General features: G+C 36.7%; 1 protein-coding gene across 1 annotated transcript in view; it reads left to right on the plus strand.

Annotated features, from left to right (window-relative positions):
• SUCLG2 (succinate-CoA ligase GDP-forming subunit beta) overlaps window positions 1-21008 on the plus strand; it is a 131741-nt gene that overhangs the window by 59649 nt on the left and 51084 nt on the right. Inside the window, exons 5-9 of the mRNA XM_040589831.1 lie at window positions 6116-6268; window positions 7232-7321; window positions 9733-9829; window positions 15367-15528; window positions 17040-17182. Of these exons, the coding sequence (XP_040445765.1) occupies window positions 6116-6268; window positions 7232-7321; window positions 9733-9829; window positions 15367-15528; window positions 17040-17182 (645 nt within the window). The remainder of the gene's footprint in view (window positions 1-6115; window positions 6269-7231; window positions 7322-9732; window positions 9830-15366; window positions 15529-17039; window positions 17183-21008) is intronic.

Here is a 21008-nt window from a genome sequence, read left to right on the forward strand (position 1 = left end):
CGCATGACATAAATTTGTTTTTTTTTAATTCCTTCTCCAATGCCTGATTGACTGCAGCTAGCTGATGAAAGAAAAAAAAATGTTACTTTTTTCTTCTCCTGTGTGTATGTATTTTATCTATCAATTTCAGCATACCTAGTGGTGGAAAAATAAAATGATTTCTGCTCCCTGTGTTGAAGGCAGTCTTTTGTCATAGGTTCATTCTTCACAGAGTACATACTAAATGCTAGCATAACTGTATATAGCATTAACTGTACACTCTTACTGACGTTCTGCCTAGAGAAGTAATGTGTACGTGATTACCTGTAGTAATATCATCCGTATTTTATTCACCCTTAGCTTTGGGCCACTGTTACTAAAGACAGTGACAGATGACTTTCTTAGAATCGTAGAGTTATAGAAAGGCTTGGGTTGGAAGGGTCCTTAAAGGTAGTTTATTCCACCACCACCCCCTGCAATAAGCAGGGACATCTTCAACTTTATCAGGTTGCTCAGAGTTCCATCCAACCTGACCTTGAATGTTTCCAGGGATGGAGCATCTACCACCTCTCTGGGCAAATATTCCATTGTTTCACCACTCTCATTGTAAAAAAAACTATTCCTTATATCTAATCTGAAATTACACTCTTTTATTTTAAAACCATTACCCCTTGTAGTATCACAACAGGCCCTACTAAATAACATACTAAAATATGTCCCGATAAGCTCCCTTTAAGTATTGAAAGGTTTGCGTGAGAACAATCTCAATTAAACAAACAACAACAACAAAAAACCCCACAGGTGCCTAAAAATAGATTCTTCCTAACTTGTTGCAGATACAGAGTAAAATGTGGTCCTGGTAGTGGTTCAGCTAATATGTGGTAGTTCATTTATCTGTGATGATGCATGCTGCAAGGTGCCAAGATTCGCTTCAAAACGAATTTATTGTTCTGTGTTGGCCTAAAGAAGAGGAGCATAGGTAGCCCTTTAGCAAGATTCCCCTTTACCTTAAAAAAATCTTGTAAGTTGGAAAACCCTAGCAGTTGCCTACCTACTGTAAACATTTTTATCTCTTGCTTTGTTTTACTGAGCAAGGATCTTCATACAGGTGTGTAGTCATGAGCTACGCTGTATTTGATGCCAGGAGATAATTTAGCATGAGCTGATAAGAACTGCAGTTCACTTCTAATATATTGTGAACAGCTTGGTATATTAGCATAGGAGGGGAACACCTGTCTAGAAAGATACTGTCTAATGAGGGCTCAGGTAGTTCTTCTCTTGGGGAGCAAGAAGAGCAGATTAGCATCACTTCTCATAGTTGCTGTTAAAAAGAAATACAAGATATTAAAAAGAATGAACAGTATTACCATTAAGGCATGCCTGTCAGAGATAGTGATAATACTAAGGATATAAAAAAGGATATACATTTCCCATATTAAAGCACTCTGCTGTGAAAAATTTGTATTGTAAAAGCAGCTTGCTTTTATAAATTCTTTTTGCCCTAGTTGACCTACTTTGGATACATCAATACAGGAAATTTCACTCTTTTGTCTAAGTGCAAGCCTGTTCATTCATTTACATATTCAATTCTGATGACTTTCATTGAAATTGGTAGAAATGAAAGAAAGGTGTGGGTATTGGAGTTTTTTAAAATGGATTATTCAAAGTATTTATATTAAGATTACTTCTGTACCATGTATAGAATAGCTATAGAGGATTTAACGTGTAATTGCTTTCCTCCCCATGCACACGTAACTTGCATATAAACAATGGTCAAGAGTAGGCAGCTAGGGCTTATGTGGGGTTTAAGGTGAAGTTTGCACTACTGAACTTCGGGTATGTATTTCGGTGGTACAGGAAAGTATATAGCCTTGATAGACTCTGTATTTTCCCTTTACTGTAGAGTTACATGGAAATTTTTCAGGACACAGCTTCCAAGTATTTTAATGTTGATCCATGCTAAATTAGTGTGATGCTGTTCACTGGGTGGTGATCATCTATTGTCACAGACTTCCATTCTGACTGTGGACTTGGGTTTTAAAAGCACTAGGCCAATACATATCTTCATCACACACATATGTAACAAGGTTTTATGTTTTATGTATGTTTTATATTTTTTGGTGTTGAGATCCTGATTGTTGGTAATTTATAGTAAAAGCATATACCCCAGTTTAAATAATTACATAACAGTTTGGCCAACAGCATGCTATTGGTTTCCTCCTTGCTTGTTAGTGAAGAAAGCATGTTTAAAATTATGTCTAGGTCATCAAAAGACCATTTCCCAGAAAAATGAATGTGTTTTAAAAGCATTTATATTTTCCAAAGCTAGCTCACTCCAGGATCTTCAAATTGTTTAAAAGAGTCGAGGCATTCAGGTTTATAGTATCAGGACTACAAGGTCAAACACTGAGATTTTAATCAAGGGGCAAACTATAGAATTATAATTAAAAGTATACGTTTTTCTATGTCTAAGATATCATTTAATGCAGTGGGTAGTCAGTGCACAGAAAATGCCAGACAGACTCTTTGAGCTTGCTAGGAGCAGTGGGAAAATTGAGAATTTATAGCTGGCGTTTTTATTGTTTTCTAGGGCATATGCTTTCTCTGTGTGTGTATGTAAGAATATGGCTGTGTACACGTACTTAAAGAAATTGCAGTTCAGGAAGAAAAGAAAAGGCATGGTTTTAGGTTTTGTGGTTTTAAAACTTTTTAGTGTTCCAGAAAGTCTGAGTGGGCTCATATCTTAAAAAAAATAAATATTTTTCAGAAGAAAAATAGTTTAAGTCACTTTCTGTGAGACAATCGATAGCTAGTGTCAAGTCAAGGGAGAGAAGACACATAGCTTTTACATGTATTTTTAAGGAAGGAATGAAAGATAGAAATTTTCTACATCTAGAATAATTGTGGAGGAGCAAATGGAGTTTTCAGCTTGCTTTCTTAGCTAGTGCAGAATGTAAAGCATGTTCATGCTTCTTTAGATTGATGTTTCTCAAATAAAGAGCAGTCTCCTCACTTCCCCCATAACTTGGAAGCTATTTTGTGAGTTTACATAAAATCCTCTTATGGCAGCTTGGAATTTGGAGAGCCTGGTTATCTGAGAAGGCAGTCTTCTCTTATCGTAACAACCTGAGAATTTGCTACCTGTGTTTTCTCTCCAAGCAATAACAAAATTAACATTTTGAATACTTGATTCAATATAAAAGAGCTGTTATAGTTACCCTCCTGAAATTAGATGTCTGACTTAAACTTTTAAGTAATGATTTGTTTTTAAGAAGGACAGCTTGAAGTTATCAGGAAGTTTTGAAGAAAAATGTTTTTTCCCCAGGACATTTTAAATATAAACCTCTGCGGTAAACAGATAATGACACTTCATATTCTTTATCATAAGCAAAACAGATAAAATATCAGAAGAGTCAAGAGCCAGTAGATTTAATTTCACTACTTTTAACTGATCATTAATGTGTTTGCGTTAGTTTGTCATGTGAGTGTTAGACTTTAACAAATAACGTTTAAAGACCTTGAGCATCAATTTCTCTGTCTTTGCTCTGCATGAAACAGGGAGGATGGTGACGGAAAGTAACATTTTTGCTGGGAGAAGTGGGAGATGTTGCACAAACTGACAATTTTTACTCTACAGTAAGCTTTCCTACTACAAAGTAGATGGACTCCAAATAGTTATGTGAATTAAGACTGAGAGGTATTTGACAATGTTTAATTAGGAATAGTGAGGAAAATCACTCGAGTCGGAAGTAGCAGTTGGAAAGATACCTGATTTAATAATGTAAGTTCCACCTGCAGTGCTTGCAGATGTATTCCTCAAGACTTGTTGGGGGGATTGCCATCCTAAGTCTGGCCCTGATCCTGAGCACTGTGGCAACTGTCTGAACAGCTCAGACAAGATCCAGTAGGACCAGTTAGTTTTATTTGACCTATGTCTAAAGCAATTGACTCGCATTTTTCAGGTACATTGATGCAAGATATGTAAGAAGGTGAAAACATGCATGCAGGTAAAAAGTCTAATAGTAGCAAATCAAGGATATTTTCCATATCTTTGCTTGTTAATTTGACAAAACTTGGCAGGTAGCCAAGCTGTTTCTGAAGTTGGCTTTTAGCATCCCTTTATAGTAGCCTAAAATAGTTAAATGCTTTTAAGTAGTACGGTAGTTTTCTCCATTCTTAGTTGTCTCCTGCACCCTAGATTTCTGTAGTTTGCTTTTGAACAGTTGCTTATTTGAACCATTCCTTTACATCACCCTATGTTCTATGAATAAAGCAAGGTAAATGTAGAAGGCCACAAAATTATTCTAAAGCAAATTTCTTGCAAGTCAAAAAAACCAATAAAGAAATAGCATCTTTCCTTCCATTCTGAGCACAGAAGGCTTTATTTAATTCCTTGTCTCTTCTTTTTTTTTTTTTCCTGTTCTGTTAAGATGTACAGCCAGGCAGAAGGTATGTACATTCTTTCTTATGTACTCCAGAGTAGAATGTCAAAAACGCGACTTGGCTGAAAGTATAGCGCATCTTTCTTGTTTACAGTCCTCGAACTATGAAAACCCCGGGAATACTTATTTGATTGAGCGCATCCTGCTGGGTAGGCAGAGTTTTAAACTGCAGGTGTATACATGCCTCAGATCTAAGGAGTTTGAACTGCTGACTGACAGAATGAGTTTCACCGTATGTTTCATTGAGTGATGATCTTTTTCTACATTGTTCAAAACTGTCGCTTTATAAACACACCACGTTAGAAAGACATTGCCACTTCATCCTTCTTAATTATATTAATATTAGGGAAGTAATTTTCCTGATTTCTACTACTTCCATTGAGATAGGGAAGAGTAGCTCTGCTAAGGAAGAATGTAGTTGATTGGCATAAGAAGAAGCTATAGTGCTAATTAAATTGCGGAGGTGGCTGCTCAACCTCCAGGTTGAAAAGCAAAACTGTAGTGCAGAGCATAACTGCAGTCTTTGCACCTGAGATTATGGCACCTGTTACAATCATAAGGAACAATTAGTAATGATCATATGTAGATTTTTTTTTTTTCTTAAGATGAAGAACATTTGGGGGGTAATTTAGTATTCTTGCATCAAAACATAGGTTTGAGTCCTTTGCCAAGTGAAAAACTACTTATTCTCTGAAATTGCTTCAATAGCTATTGTTAAACTATTGCAAAAATTGACAGTTCAGATGAAGAGGAAGGTATAGATACTGTAATACTGAAATTGAATGGACTTTTTTATGTTTTTGGGAGGAGAGAAGAAATTATAAGAATTTAAATGGGCTGTTTTCCCACCAGTTTTAATGTGAGCACTTGTAGATTCCAAACATGTAGGATCTGAATCATCTTTTTTTGTTGTGTGCTGTCAGATACTGGTGCAAAGGGGCTCTGTAGTTTATAGTAATAAATAGAAATTAGTAGCTCTTTGGAAAAATAATTTTTTTGATGTTTCTAGGTTGTGCCAGTATCTGAAAGTCACACATCTGCTTGTCTCTCTAAAGTGAAAATAAAAAGCTGGATGGCAGAATTATCTGTAAATCTATTTCCTTAGGAAATACTTAAGCAAGGCAGGAATTCAGTTCTGAGATTCGAAGTGTAGGATGGCCTTCTGTCAGAACAAGGGAGAGAACGTAACCTGAGGCTCTACTGGTGAGGAACCACGCTACTGATGAGATGCATCTGAAAGCCAATGTACCCTCTCTTACATCTGATGTGATTTGCAAACCGTAATCCCTTGTGATTAATGTTTTCCAGGGGCAGCATGTCAAAGTCATTGTTGGGAATAAAAAGGTAGTATGGAGGTCTGCTTTATGGACACAGTGGAAGCTCCAATTCTCTTGGAAAAAATCCTGGCAATTAGGTGCTTACGCTGCTTGTTACAGGGCCCAGTGAGAACAGCAGCATCAGAGGACTCTTGTTTAGGGAGAGAGGATTTCTTGGGGAAAAGGTCACTGGGTTGCAATATCTTACAAAAGCAGTGAAAGAAACGTTTCTTTTCAGGATAGCAGGTATCAAACTGCTGAATTTTATGGTAATGCAGAAAACGTGAGCCACAATGTTCTCTGCTTTGCCAGCTACATGGACCAGTAAACGCTGTTGCTGGTTTGTCGTGCTTTTTTCTTGTTTATATTCATTTTTAGGTGATGGTTGCAGAAGCACTGAATATTTCCAGGGAAACATACTTCGCAATTTTGATGGACAGAGCCTGCAATGGACCTGTTATGGTTGGCAGTCCACAGGGTGGTGTTGACATAGAAGAAGTTGCAGTTACTAGCCCAGAACTTATCTTTAAGGTATTAAAATAATATTTTACACTACAAATTTTCTTTGTCAGTTATTCAAAAGGATTTCCCCCTTTCTCCTTCCATTTTTTTCTTTCTTCTGTGTATGGAAAGAAGACAATAAGAGCCATAAAATTGAGTTTCACCAAATAGGGGATCAGACATGTCATCTAGTAGATGAAGGAAGCAGGTTTAACATCTGATATTGTTAGTGTCTCCAGCTCGGTTAGAAAAAGAGCTTAAATCTGGCTGTTATACGTTGAATTTAATATCTGAAATGTTTTTATGAGTGAGTTTCATTTTCAGGAAGGTACATTTTTTTTTCACAAGTGGCTTAGCGCCAATATGGTTATTGTTTCTGTGGTTATTTTTTTCTAATTGACAGAGTTGTTAATTATTTCTTTGTACCTGGATAACTTTTGCATCTGAAATACAACTGTTGTAATTGCTTTCTTAATGATGACTGTATTTAAGTATTTTTTTTTATGTTACTGTGAAATGATAATGAGTAGACATGCTATTCATCTGGGAAAATAATTGATACAATCAAGTATAATTATACAAAAAATTGTAAAAATATTTAATGTGAATTTAAAAATTATATAAACTTCACAGTGTTACTGGGCAGTGACACCCGTTGCCTTGAAAATATTCCAGAAGATGTCATAAAAATTAACAGACTAAATATTCGTCAACGCCATCTGTACAGTAATTAAAAGTGAAAACTGGTGTCACATTGTCTTGTCAGCATGCCACCCTGAAGAATTATGTAGTTTTTGGAAGGACTGTTTCATAGTTGGTGTGGTAATTATAACATACCCTATAGGCAGCTGCTATAGCCTCAGTCTCAGAGAACTTTGGCAAACAGCCATGCTTTAATTACTAATTTGCAAATGTATACTGTTTTCCTTTTGAAGTTATAAATCTCCATTCAGGTTGAATTTTTAGTTTTATTTATGCACGTTATTGTTACAGGAGGAAATAGATATTTTTGAAGGTGTAAAGGATCATCAGGCATTGCAGATGGCAAAAAATTTGGGATTCAAAGGACCTTTGGAACAGCAGGTAACTTTACTCTGTCAGTTTTTATTGAAGAGTTTTTAGCCCACCTATATGATAAACACTTTCCAAATAGACATGAAAGGCTGTGTCCATTAGATCAGGACCATTTTGACATTTTAAATATTAAATTTGACATATAAAGTTGTCATCAGGCTTTAGCAATTTGAATAAGGTCGTTATTGTTCCGAAGTGAAAGTCCCTGGTCTTTGAAGCAGTTGATGACAATATGTCGTTATACCATGTGGGATTCTTTTGGTTTCATTGGAATTCCATTGGAGCTCAGTGAATTATATGAGTAGGGCTTTTTTGGAAAAGTTGGCTTTTAATATGGGGAGAAGTAAAAGTATATCTTTGGGTAATTGCAGTCTTTTTTCTCTTTTTTTTTTCCTTTCTTTTTTGCACACGCACACACCCCCCCACACACACACCCCCACACACCCACCCACCTTCAACTTAAAATCCAAAAGGCTGCCAGCTTGTCTTTTCAGTATCTCTTCCCTATACATATATATGGGAATTCCATATTGTACACAAATACACAAGATCTTTTGCCTTCATGAATAATTTTGCAGTGAAGAGAAAGCTTGTTAAAGCTACTTTTGCCTGGTTGTTTGTTGTTGGTTTGTTTTTTTCCATAGTATCAAACTGTCATTTTTGTAGAGATCCTTTATTTTTAATTCAACAGTTTTAATTATTTTCTATCCCAACCGTGCAATTAACAAATGCGTAATCATTAAGTTGATTAACACACATTTGAAGATTTAGCTGCATATCGAATGAGGAGGAATGATTATGCAGAACCTTTCAACCCTTGAAGAGTTCTGGTACTTAATAATTAACAGCAATATATGGACTTTTCAACAATACATTTAAATAATGCTGCAGTGAATGCATTTCTTTCCTTGTGCTGTCAACTCAAAGGAATTTACTGAAGCATAGGGACATAGTTTTTATTCAGACAAATCCTAGTATTTACTTATACATTCACAATTTCTAGGCTGGGATTTTATGCTTTGCTTCGAAGATGCTCAGCGCTTGTAGACCTTGAGAAAGAGAAGTGTTGACATTAAGCTGCCTGATTCAGAGAGCTGCTGAAAGATGGAGCAGCCCTTAATAAAAGTTAAGCGATTCTGGTGATCTGCTAAAATTACAGCAGTGTACGAGGGCAACAACAGCTTTTCAGGTTGCCCAGAATCAACGTGGGGTTGCACGCTGGGACTTCTCCCTAGCGTCGCTGTCGACAGCCCTGCCCATGTGGTAGTAGGATAGTTTGTCAACCCGAGTGTTCATGCCAAGGAAACTGCTGCCTTGGTAGCTGCAGATTTATAACTGATAATTTTTTTTTAAAGTCAAAACCACTAAGAATGCTTCAGCTGCTGACTTTTGAGTAGGGAAGACTTCATAAGCAATTTGTATGCTGCTTCCAAACTGTAACTCTTTAAACTCTTTGATGTATTGGTCCAAACAAAAACTGGGTTTGGAGTTGAGTCTTTCCAGTCATAGTATTTAATTTGTTACGAATGACATTGTGGAAGAAAGCTGACTCCTGTGGGTTGGTGTGTGTGTGTGTTTTTTGTTGTTTTTTTTTTTATTCTCACACACTCTGCTTATTAAGAAAGGTCCCAAATATTTTTTTGTGTACTTCAGTTAACTGATCAATAATGAACAAATTTGAATGGTTCTTTATTAGTGCACTTCATCTGCAAAGTTATTTCAGCTAATAGGTTGTCAGTGTGTAATGAACCAAAGAGGGTTTTTTATGCACATTCATATTGATGCTGTTTAAGTTGTTTTATTAATGGAAGGATGTTCTAAGAACAAGAGACTTGGAAGTCAGTAGTTAGTCACAATACTTTTGGCTGCAGAACCAGTCAGAGAGAGATGGTGAGGAACAATAAGGAAAAAGCAAGAATATCTTGTAAAGAGTAAAGAAGCGTGCTTCTGATAATTCCTTTAAGAAAACATTTCAGACTGATGTAGGAAGGAGAAATTTATATTTTTTCTAAAGTCACTGATGTGCACATACTGTTTTATGGTTTCTGAATTTAGATTGATCAACGTGGATGCAACTTAGATCTCAGCACACAGGAGAATAAATCATTATGAACTCTTGGGCACTTTTCAAATTAAACTTGTCACTGTAATCGTGCTGTTTATTTTGTAGAAAATCTCCAGTTCATGTAACCTTTAAACGCACATTTACTAAATGTTATGCAGTATCGTGGTGCTGCATTACAGCTATTTTAGATACTGTATAAATATGATTAAGAAAACAGAAGCAAAAGCAGTAATTATCTAGAGCCAGTGTGCAATTTAATACATAAAAAATAAACAGTAATGGTTTACCTTTGCCTTGAAAACATTAACTTTTTATTTTTCTGTGTGGTAATTGTAAATCGCTTGATCAAATTTAGGCAGCAGATCAAATTAAGAAGCTGTATAATCTTTTCTTGAAAATTGATGCCACTCAGGTTGAAGTGAATCCCTTTGGTGAAACTCCAGAAGGGCAAGGTAAGAAATTGAAGGAAACAAATGAATGCATTATAATTCTTTATTTATGCAAACTATAAATTAAATTGCATAGAAGGCTGTAACAACAGCTTTGCATTAATTTCATTTTGTAATGTAATTTAAGCAACATTCATAAATATTCCCATGGCATATTTTACATTTCAATACCTTTTGTTATTTCATCCAAATGCTGGAAGTATTGGCTTCTACATGTTATGCTTGATGAGAAACAGCAATATTTTCTGCTCTTCTGCTCTTTCTACAAAGTTGAGTTTTTCTTAGCTTTGTTTTGGGTTTGTTTTTTTTTTGTTTGGGTGAGCTTTTTGTTTTTGTTAATGCTGCTAGAATTACTGGGATTGTGTGGAAAGAATCTTGGTTTTTTATGTTCGCAAACATAGGTAAGTTAAAATATTAAGTGCATGACTCTGCAGCCTAATAGCAGGAAAAATTCCAGCTGGAACTCACACTTAGCTATGTCCTTTGGGAAGAAAAAGAATAATTGATCTGCTTCCACCATGAATACAGGGCTAAGAAGGTATATGTTAAAAATGAGCTGGGTTAACCTTCACATCATTCTAGTAGTTCATTTTCCAGCTGAAACATTTCCTTCCATTTGTCATTTTTGTCCAACTAGCTTGGAGAAAGGCAAAGAGAGGAGGAACTAAAGATACCTGTGATATATTTAAATAGAGTACGGCTGATCCAGGTGGATTATAGTTACCACCTGGCTGTTTCATTGGGTGCAGAACATTTTTATTCATGCATTCACTCCAATAATTTTTCGTGTTCATGCTCTTTCCCTATGTATTTCTTGACTGGGATTTAAATGGATAAAGATGAATTGTGGAGATGAGGGGGAGCTAGCTGAGACTTCAGTGTCAAGGGCTGTGGTTCACAAGCTCTAGTAACTTCCTAGTAGAGGCCCAACCTACGGTATCATTTTGTGATTTGAAAGGAGTCTTTGACATTGGGAAGTGCTGGTGGGTGTTTCTTGAATATTCTTTATCAACGTTTGTCAATAAAGGCAATTCCAGTTTTTCACCAACTTTTATTCCTACAGATTAAAGCAGAAATCAGAAAATGGAAAGAGAAAGCTTTTACCTGTTTTATCAGACATTAGGAATGTAGCTGCTTAATTGCTTTTCTGGAAACTTTTGGAAAAAGATCAGTGCTCTGTCAGTTAAGAACATAAGTTCTTCATAGGAGTCAGTACTAACTGAAAGAATTAGCATTTTAAAAATACTTTTGATGTACCCATAGCTAGTTTGTAAAATTACTTTTTAGCTTTTCGGTAAAAATCCATATTTTTGGCTCAGTTGCCAGGAATTCAGAAGCTGAATTGTGGCTAGGAACTATGCAATCTCTTCCAATTGTTCAACCGTGGTTTCCCCTTATTATTTAAAAATAAAACAAAACAAAACAAATGCAAAAGAATTGGCAGGGAATTGTCCACAGCTTAAAAGGAAAATTCTGCTGATAATGAACTCCGAAAAGCTGTAAAAGATGTAAAACAAATCCTGCCCCACCCTGTTTTATTAATGCATATTAAAAGATGGTGTTCTCTGTTATAAAATAGACTCTGGGGCACTAAAATGCCCACTTGTAAAGTAACATTTTAAAAACAAATACAACAAAGAATATCTTTTCTAATGAATTATATGAGGATAATTCAAAGACAATGATAAAAATTATCAAGTATGTTAATATTTTTTTTTGTTATATTTTCAGGTTAAACTAAGTTAGAACATATTTATGGTTTTAATGTGTCAGTTCTGCTTTGATAGCAGACCTTTTTTGAATTCCTTCTTGGTGGGAGTGTGGAGGTTGGGTTTTCTTGCCCCCAGAAACCTTTAGCTGTCTGGGTAGGGTTTACCTCATGAGAATGATTTCCACCACATGCTTTAACTCTTTTTATTTGAGAATCTGTCGCAGCACGGTGTGCTCAGATTTCCAGCTCGTTTGAAGTACCATACTAATGTGCACATTGAATCAATAGTTTCTGCACTGTAAACCTCACTCAGCTTAATAAATGTAAGTTAAATTCTTAGCAGCTAACTCTAACTCCATTAGTTCTTAGGCAATTTGTGAAATGTGTGTCTCGGGAAAGAAACAAAAAGCCCTGCTGTGCACTGGTGTAGTTCTATCGTAGGCTGTACTTGAAATGGAAATGGAAAGTTTACCTTCAGAACCGAATAGTCTGTTGGGTTTCCTCACTATTTAAATAGATCCATTGGCCTCATTAAAACCAGTTGGGAATGAGGTGAGGAGGACATTCTTGGTTTGTGTCGCACAGTGAAGTTAAAGCAGGATAATGAAATAGAGCCTTGTGATATGAAGTGTCTGGATTTTCAAAGTTCGAGCCATGTGTAACACATGAGACTTTTGACCTTTTGAAGATGAATGGTACCCAGTAGTCCTTTTGCTCAGTTGGGTGTCAGAAATTGGGCCATCGATGACAACTGCCTTCTGTCAGGCAAGGAAAAGAGCTCAAGGTGAGCTTTGTGCCAGGACTAGGCTGTTCTGGTATTCCCACTCGCTGGTTCAAAACTAGCGCAGATGACTAGTATAGAGGCACTTGACTATTCTGTTATTTTGGCAGAGCAAAGGACAGAATCCCAGTTCAATACCTACATCATCTCAGCTGTGCAGTCCTGCAAAGGAGACCTTTTAAGTACGTCTCGGGTGTCAGTGAGTGGACACTGTAGACTGGTACAGGCACTGTGAAGGACATGAGAAGGGCAGAGAGAGCGCTGTCAGGTAACAGAAGAGGGGCATCGCTGAGGCGCTGAAGATGATTTGGGCTGGCCTCCGACAGAGCGGAAATTGGTAGACAAGTAGGGGCAAGTGAAGGAGAGAGGACAGTTAGGAATGAGAGGAAACAAAACTGATGGTCCTAAAAGGTCCAGAAGAACCGTGGTGGTTCTAGCTTTGCATTCTTGCTGGAGTGCTGCGAGGTGGACCCGTGGAAAAATTGAACTGATGTGGATAAGCTACTAACTCGGCTTTTCGGGAATGGCTGTGCATATTTAGTGAGGAGAGCTTTATCTAGGGGATTGTAGGAGGTTTTGTGCTGGTTTCTCAGAGGTTTTTCCCCATGTGTTCCGCATCCAGGAAGCTGAGGAGCAGAAACAGAGTGTGTTTCAAGCTGTGAAAGCCATCTCACTAGGAGGAAAACACAGAAGTCTTCCTGTGCTTATTTCTTTTTTGCTAGCAGTTTCTCCAACTGAAATGTCTTAAAGAAAAGATAAAACAAATGGAAGAACACTTGAGTAGCTTAATACAGTTATTTCTAATGATAAAATATGAGTGTCTGTATGAAGACCATTATTCCTGTCAAAGTAACACTTAAAATTGGTTTCTTTCTTGCTGTGTTTTTCACTTGTGTGAATTTCCGTTAGAAAATACATTGTTGTATGGATTTTGTTTTGTTTAGTTCTGTAGCAAATTCTTTGTTAACATTGTTGGGTTAGAAGCCTGTAACTGCACATTTCTTTGGGGTTTTTTTTTTGTGTTTGCTCTCACTGTAAGCTGCTGAATTGGCAGATGACAAAAATCCTACACTGCTAGCAAAACCAGTACAAGTACTCCATCAATATAATTGTTGGAGCTTTCTTTGATATTTGTTTAGAAGAAAATTCCATTTGTATAATTTATCATGCATGTAACAATGTGCTTTTGATGGTGAAAATAGTTTGATAAATATTAATAGATGTTTTTCCTGCTACTTTGTACAACGTGGCCTTTGTTAAAGATGCATGTTCTGTAGAAAAGAGGTTCTATTAATGTGACATTGAAGACGTTTGTGTCTAAGGTAAACAGAGCTCTGAATCTGCAGTTTTACTCTACCTTTGAGTTGTTTTAGCCATTTAAGGAACTGAAAACTTGGAGAAGAGAAATAGTACAGGTCTTAGTTCATTGTTTAAAAAAAAAAAAAATAAGCAGCTGTAGTACAGTAGAAGCATATTATGAACTTCAGATTTTTCTCCTTTTGGCAGATTCCCACATGATGGTTGACCAGGTAAGATGTAGACTCTTCCAAGAGACATTTATTATGCACAGACACTCATGAATAGTTTTTTGAAACTGCAGTCACTGAATGAAATTTGTTGCTGTTTTAATTTAATCTGATGTTGGCTACAAATCAAATATTCAAAAAAGTAAAACAAACAAAAAAACCACCACACACACAAAAAAAAAAAAAACCAAACAAAAAAACCACAACCCAAAACCAGGGAAACCCCAGCAACATTAGAAAACCGAAACAGAAAAACCCTGTGCAAATCAAGACATTTGATTGAGACTCTCCTATTTGTGTAAATGTTTTGTTTGCGGTTTGCTTAGATATTTTCTCCTATATTAAAAAAGAGAGAGAAGCATTTGTCCACCAAGAAAGGTAGTGTTATTAGTTATTTTAATTGATAGGTATCAATATCAAGGACTAAAAATTGTCTTTTTAATTGTAATTGACCTCTAGTTGCAGAGACATATACAGTCCTCAGGAGTATGTGCACACATACCATGTATGTGTGCACATGGCAATATGAATCAAAACACAGCAGAAAATAAAACTGTTGTATTTTTATGGAAGCAGCATTTAAAGGCACTTAAATCTGACTTGTTTGCATTGAGAACCCAATTCTATTTCAGTCAGTAATTATAATCTGGGTATAGTACAAGCCAAATTACTTAAATTGTGAAATAAGCATATACTCTTACATTTACTTAGACCATTTTAATCTAATGAGGTGTTTGCCTGTGCAAACCCATAGAAATAATGAGTCAGTAAACAGGCAAATAACCAGCTTAGTCTACATGTATTTTTGTTACTGGTGGTTTTATGTCTACTAGCTAGTATCTATTATTTAATATAGTCAGGTTTAGCTACTTCTTGATTTGTTTTTACAACCATAGAGGATGTTGACATTGATGAGAAGTTTCCTATTTACTCTTCAAATTTTCTTTATTTAAAAGTCATCTTTTGATCATTTTTAACATACATTGGAGAAAAGCTGTGTTAATTCAGATCTTCAGGGAAATAATGTGTGTATAGCTAACATTATAAATTAAAAATATGGCTAAGGAAAGCATTTTGTATGGTTCAGCTATAACTGACTACATCTTGCCAAACATTGCTTTGGATTGCTAACCTTTTACTTGTCATATCTGCCATGCTTTCAAAACATTGAAAGTAGATTCTCTTATGATATTACTGCAGACCACCCATCCAAATCATAAAATCTAAAAAAAATTATGGGAATTTTGTTTAAAGCAAACACAGAAGATCATCCTTGACAAGGGCATGTGACTGTAATATGGAGATGCTTGCTGTACCTTTTCTCCGTATAGGATTTAAGGAAAACTTGCCCTTCTCTACTGGACTCAATGCTAGAACTTCAGCTGATCATGTTGGAAGCAGCATCAGTCCCCAAGCAACCTTCTCCCGCTCCCTGCTATACTAGTCGTAGTATTTCAGACGTTTTGACTTAACTGTAATCTCTAAATGCCTATATGTTATTATGTCGCTTTTTTTTTTGTAGTTGTTTGTTTTGATGCCAAGATAAACTTCGATGACAATGCAGAATTTAGGCAAAAAGAAATATTTGCCATGGATGACAAGTCTGAAAATGAGCCTATAGAGAACGAAGCTGCCAAATATGACTTAAAATATATAGGACTGGATGGAAATATTGCTTGCTTTGGTAAGAACAAATAAAAAAGAACATTTGAAGACCAATTCATCCTTGTTCAGTGTTATAGACTTTGTTTACACTCTGACATTCAATCTACCCTTGACAGTATTTTAGTCTGTTTTGCTGAGATTGTCTGTCCTTCCACAGGTTCTTGCAGGAATGAAACTAAAATTGTGTTGAAACAGTGATGAAGGCCACAGCAGACAGGAGGGCACGTGTAGTGTCAGAGACACTGCAGGCTAACGGAGAAGCCTGCAGGGGTTCTACATTCTGAGTTTTTAAGCTGATGCAGTTGGTCTTCCCAGTAATTAAAACAAGAAAAGTCATCAAAATGTGATCATTAATTTTAAAAAATTAGACTGTTACTTAAAAGACACTGCAAAAGTGTGTGTGTAAAAACATGGTATTCCCACTTACAGTTGAATGTTGAACTCCATTTCCCTTTAAGGAAAGCTGCTAAAGAAGCAGCTTGGTTGTTAAGAGGAAAATACCATCTTTTTATTTTCCTGAAGTTTCTGTAAAACAAATTACTCTTCTGTTTAGAAGAGATAAGTAAAAAAGTCAGCTATGCTCTAAATAATTCTCATTTTGTACAGATTCTTTTTGCCAGCACAACATTTTATTATAAATCTAATTGAATTAGGCATTTTATCTAAGCTTGGTGAGAAAACGTCCAGGATTTTCATTGCTTAGACGTGTATTCTAACCACAACTCTAGAAGACACTGATAATGTGTTGCAGTTGATTCAGTAAGTGTCAGTGAGACTTTAATTTCAATGTAAAAAAAAAACCAAACTAACAAAGCAAACCAAACAAACAAAAATTGCAAAAAAAACCCCACCCAAACCGCCAAACAATAATTGGCAGCACTACATTATGGTTTTTAGTATTAGGTATATTGCTGTCAAATTACAGGTGACACAGAAACCTTGCTTTGTCCAGCACGATCAACTTTATGGGGACTGATAATTCTCATCTACTTTTCCTCACTTAGAAAATATTCATGCCCATGGGAATGCTTCTAGTTTTGTGCAAATGCAAAATAAAAGGCGGTTTCAGGAGCATCTGATATCTGTCTCCAAAATTTAGTTGTCTGTTTTACAGTGATTTAAAGCATCATCTATTCCTATCAGAATGATGGGAGGCTGAAGGAGTCAATTTGTCCTTCACATCTCATGATGCAATCACTATTCCCAGAAGATTTTGTCATCTTTTTTCTTTTCTTTAAAAAAAAAAAAAATCAGAAGGTTTTGCATTTCCATTATTACCATGCTTAATGGGAGGTGCACATCTAAGTCCTAAAATTGTTACAGTCATAAAGAACTCTTGGTGTGTGTACACCAGATTTTGAATTAATTGTTGCATTGGATATCCTTCAGTAGGTACTGCCCTATTTAGAAATAGGCATTTATTTAATGTTTTGAGCCATGTTATGTGGTTGTGCTGGTACATTTTAAGCCTTTTCTCAAATCTTATATAATTTTATGTGAAATATAAGCACTTGATGTTTACAATTACAGTCAATGGAGCTGGACTTGCAATGGCAACATGTGATATAATATCCTTGAATGGTGGAAAGCCAGCCAACTTCTTGGATCTTGGTGGAGGTGTGAAAGAAGCACAAGTATATCAAGCATTCAAGCTGCTGACTGCTGATCCGAAGGTAAAAAACGTTGGGTTTGGACCAGGAGCTTCCCCATACAGTCATATAGCTGTGTTACAGGGCTGTGGATGGTATGCTGAAAAACACAGATAATGCTGTGAATACTGAGGGGTCAACTGGGAGCAAAATGATTTCACTGTGAACCACGGGATTGACTTTTCAGTTCCTGCTGCACTCTTCAGGTTTGCTGATCAGTCTTGAATGAGTATTTTCTCAAGGCAGTTGAGCACAGAAGTGCAGATGTGGGAATGCTGGGCATTGCTGCTGAACTTTGAAAATCTAGTTCCTAAAGTGGAATTTGTGAGAAGATTTAGATACTTAAAATTATCATTTGTAATGGTATTTTAGTGCCATAGTACAGTGAGAAGAAAAATGGGAATTAAGCTAATAGCTAATTCTAAAGGCTGATTTGTACTCTTTTAAGCTCAAAATTTCTAGAATGTCTGATTCTGCACTGCAGGATAGTCTGTGTTTAATTAACATTCACAGGCTGGAATCATAGTCTGGTATGTTCCAACACTTCCTTTTGCAGATGGAGGTGCAGTTGCTCTTTTCTTTTTGAACAACAGAAGACGTTAGTCTGTGTGTATTGAGTAGAAGTTATTTCTAGAGATGCATGTTAGCGTGATGAGGTCATTGGTCCCCTTTGCAGACAGGAGTATCTGCTGAGAGAATATTGATCGGGCGTAGGCATTGGAACAGTGCCACCTGACCATCCCTGCCAACGCAGAGTTATGCTTCTGTGTGTAGCCAGAACTTAAGCTGCTGTAGATTATTTTTTTTTACTAATGAAAGTATGTCAAAGGGTTTTGATCATCCTTCCATCTGCACCTAAGCATCTCTGCTGAAATACCAGTTTCAACATTTTGCTTCTTTTTGTGGATCTGGCTTTATCTCCTTTATCTTTCTGTGCTTCCATCCCTTTGCCTCATGTTCATTGTCTGAGATATTAGCTCCTCTAAATACCACCTTCCTGTGAAAATTACATCGCCGTAATTGTATACCCTGTGCAGCAGTACGTGACAAAATGTTGTGATTTTTCAAATAGAAGTGGGTATTATTTGCAGCAAAATTTTGAGGCAAGATCAGGAAGAAAATTTACAGTACAAAATAAGCACAGGTAGAATTCCTGTTGTAAACTCTTTGCAGTTGTAAATTTCCTTGCATGTTTTTAAGGCATGAGGTACTTTGATGGCTGAACTATACTAGACAGAGTAATCTGCAATATCTAAAACATTATTCCTGGATATTATTGCCCCCACATAGACCTGGGTCCTGCTGACCTTTTGTTTGTAGAGGTCTAGGTTTATGTTCTTCCCAAGACCCAGAGGAGGAGAGCTAGTTGTCTCCTTCTACTTAGCAATCTTACAACCTTTAAGTCATTGATGTGCCGAAAAGAACACAGACCTGGAGAAGTAGAGAAGCAAGCTATCTTGCCTGGGGCAGAAGAGAGGCAGGGTGAAATCTGAGATTCATGCTAGAAAACCTAATAGTTTCCTTCATTGTCTGATGCTGGTAGACATTGTTATGCTTGTCTTCATTTGTGTGAGTTTTAGCTATTCTCAGGACATTACATGAAGATTTGTTTGCACATGTTTGAGTTGTTCTGCAGGGCGTGCTTTGTATGATGATCAAGGTTTGCCTGAGATGTGATTTAGTTCTGAAACTTGTGTTACTGGTGGAGAAGCAGGTGCAGTAAAGTCTTAGATACACAACTTAGCTGATGATTATTACTATGCTAAATAGGTTCTTCTGTCTGCTACAGCACAAACAGCAGGTATTAATTTTGGTGATGAAGCTTACTGAGTTTAAACCATTTTAAAACAAAAAGGCATTTCGGTAACTCTCAGCTATATAACATCTGCATGTCCAACATTTCACTTGTAAATGTATCCTCTTTCTGTTATATATTCTGCTTATATATTACTGCTCAACACTAGCTGCGTACACCAGGGCTGGTGGAAGCTATGCTAATTGAGACAGTGGGGTAAAGTAAAAGGTAGCACGGAAAGGACCTGAAACAGTCATTTATGCTTGTGTCTATGCACCATTCCTGGCTTTGACTGGCTGAAGATGCAGGAGTCTTTAGCCTAAATGCAGCAAAACTCGTTCCTCATTGATTTGTTTTGTCCTCACTTGCTTTTGAAAGCCTTTTCTGATCTTTTCTTCATTCACAGGAAGAGTCACAGAACAGCTCCATTGCATTTCTCTTTTGCCCATTCTCTCTATTGCACTCCAGGAAAAAAAGGAAGGATGACTGCTTAGAGTCCTGCTAGACTCTGTCATCTGGTATGGTGCAGGGGAAAGAGGGTGCTCCTCAAAGCTACATGCTCCAGGGAATATAGTCCATAGCAAACCTGGATGCATGTGCGTAAGTTACAGCATTGTTGGCCACAGACATTGTGGTTTTGTCGAGATTAAATGCTGTCGCACATTTTTAAATTAGCATTAGTTCTTTTGAGCCTAGCCCTGCTCATGACCAGTCATACCACAGCTCTTATCCCCGAGAGGCTTGCCACGTTTCAGTGAGTCACTTCTGAACTGTTTCTTAGCCCTTTCAGTTTGACTGGGTTTGCCTTTGCTTTATGTCACTGTGACCATCAGCAATACTGTTTCAGTTCAATGCAGCATCAGGTGAAAAAACTAACAGTAACTGATGAATATGTATGAGATTAAGTTAAGATTAGGGAAGATATACTGATATCTCAGTACATAATAGTAGACTCTTAAAAGCCCTGGTAGTTATATCAGACTAACAGCAAAGGCCTTATTTTTCTAACTGCTCTGCAGTTGAATATTAGTAGAAGTTTACTAGCTATTAAAAAAAAAATAATATTCTGGGTTTATTTCATTCTGTTCAGAAAAAATAGTAAATGTCGGTTATTTCCTCTCCTGGTACACCACATCTATTAGCTCACTACTAAACAGTAAGATAATTGAATGAATCCTCTCTTTTCTTAACTAATAGTAGGCTTGTGATCCCCAGAGTCACTGCGGCTAATGCAACATTCACTGTTCTTATCTAGTCAGTCAATTCCCTCTAACCTTTAACCTGATTCCCACCTTGTTTGAGAAGATAAAATTTTGCTCTTAGGAGCTTGAGGGGCAATTAATTGTTGTAAATGTCTCCAAACAACATTGAGCCTCTGAGGAAGACTGAGCAAACAAAAAAAAAGTACTCTGTGGGGCTGTAACATGGAGAAGCACTGTCTTCTAGCGGCACTGAAACGTGGCACTGGCAGTGTTAAGGGCAGTGCAAGAGAAGAAATCTTCCAGAAATAAACGTTCAACTGCACTTGGAAATAGATCTCTTTCTTTAGTTGTCTTTAAAACATCTGTTTTGTTACAGCAAGAAACTACAGGTATGTCATGATTTGATGTAGTGAAGCTGGGGATATTGTTTTTGGGAAAAATTAAGATCTTGGCTGGTTTGCTGCTGGTTTAATCTGTCTGTTGGCAGTGTCTATAATTCTTTAAAAAAAAAAAAAAAAGTTTGTCTTTTGGTTTGTTGGGGTTTTTTGTTGCAAAAGGTTACCCACCAGCTTTAGGATGGAAATGCTGTCTCTGAAGTCAGTGACCCTTTTATACTCTGCTGGTCTTGTTTGCAGTCTGCCATATCCAATACTTCCCAGGTCAGACAGGTCATTGCAATGGTTCTGAATTCCTTTCTTTTCACTATCTAAATTCCAGAGGGTTTTTTCTTGGTTTTCTTTATTTTGTTATTTTCTTTGTCCTCCTATCTGCCTGTCTTGTCTCTATGAGTTTGTGCCATGCATCTGCATTGGCAGAAAATGAACTGTCTTCCCTCTTTTCAGGTAGTAACAGG

This window comes from Falco naumanni, chromosome 4 (genome assembly GCF_017639655.2).
Source record: "Falco naumanni isolate bFalNau1 chromosome 4, bFalNau1.pat, whole genome shotgun sequence".
Lineage (NCBI taxonomy): Eukaryota > Metazoa > Chordata > Aves > Falconiformes > Falconidae > Falco > Falco naumanni.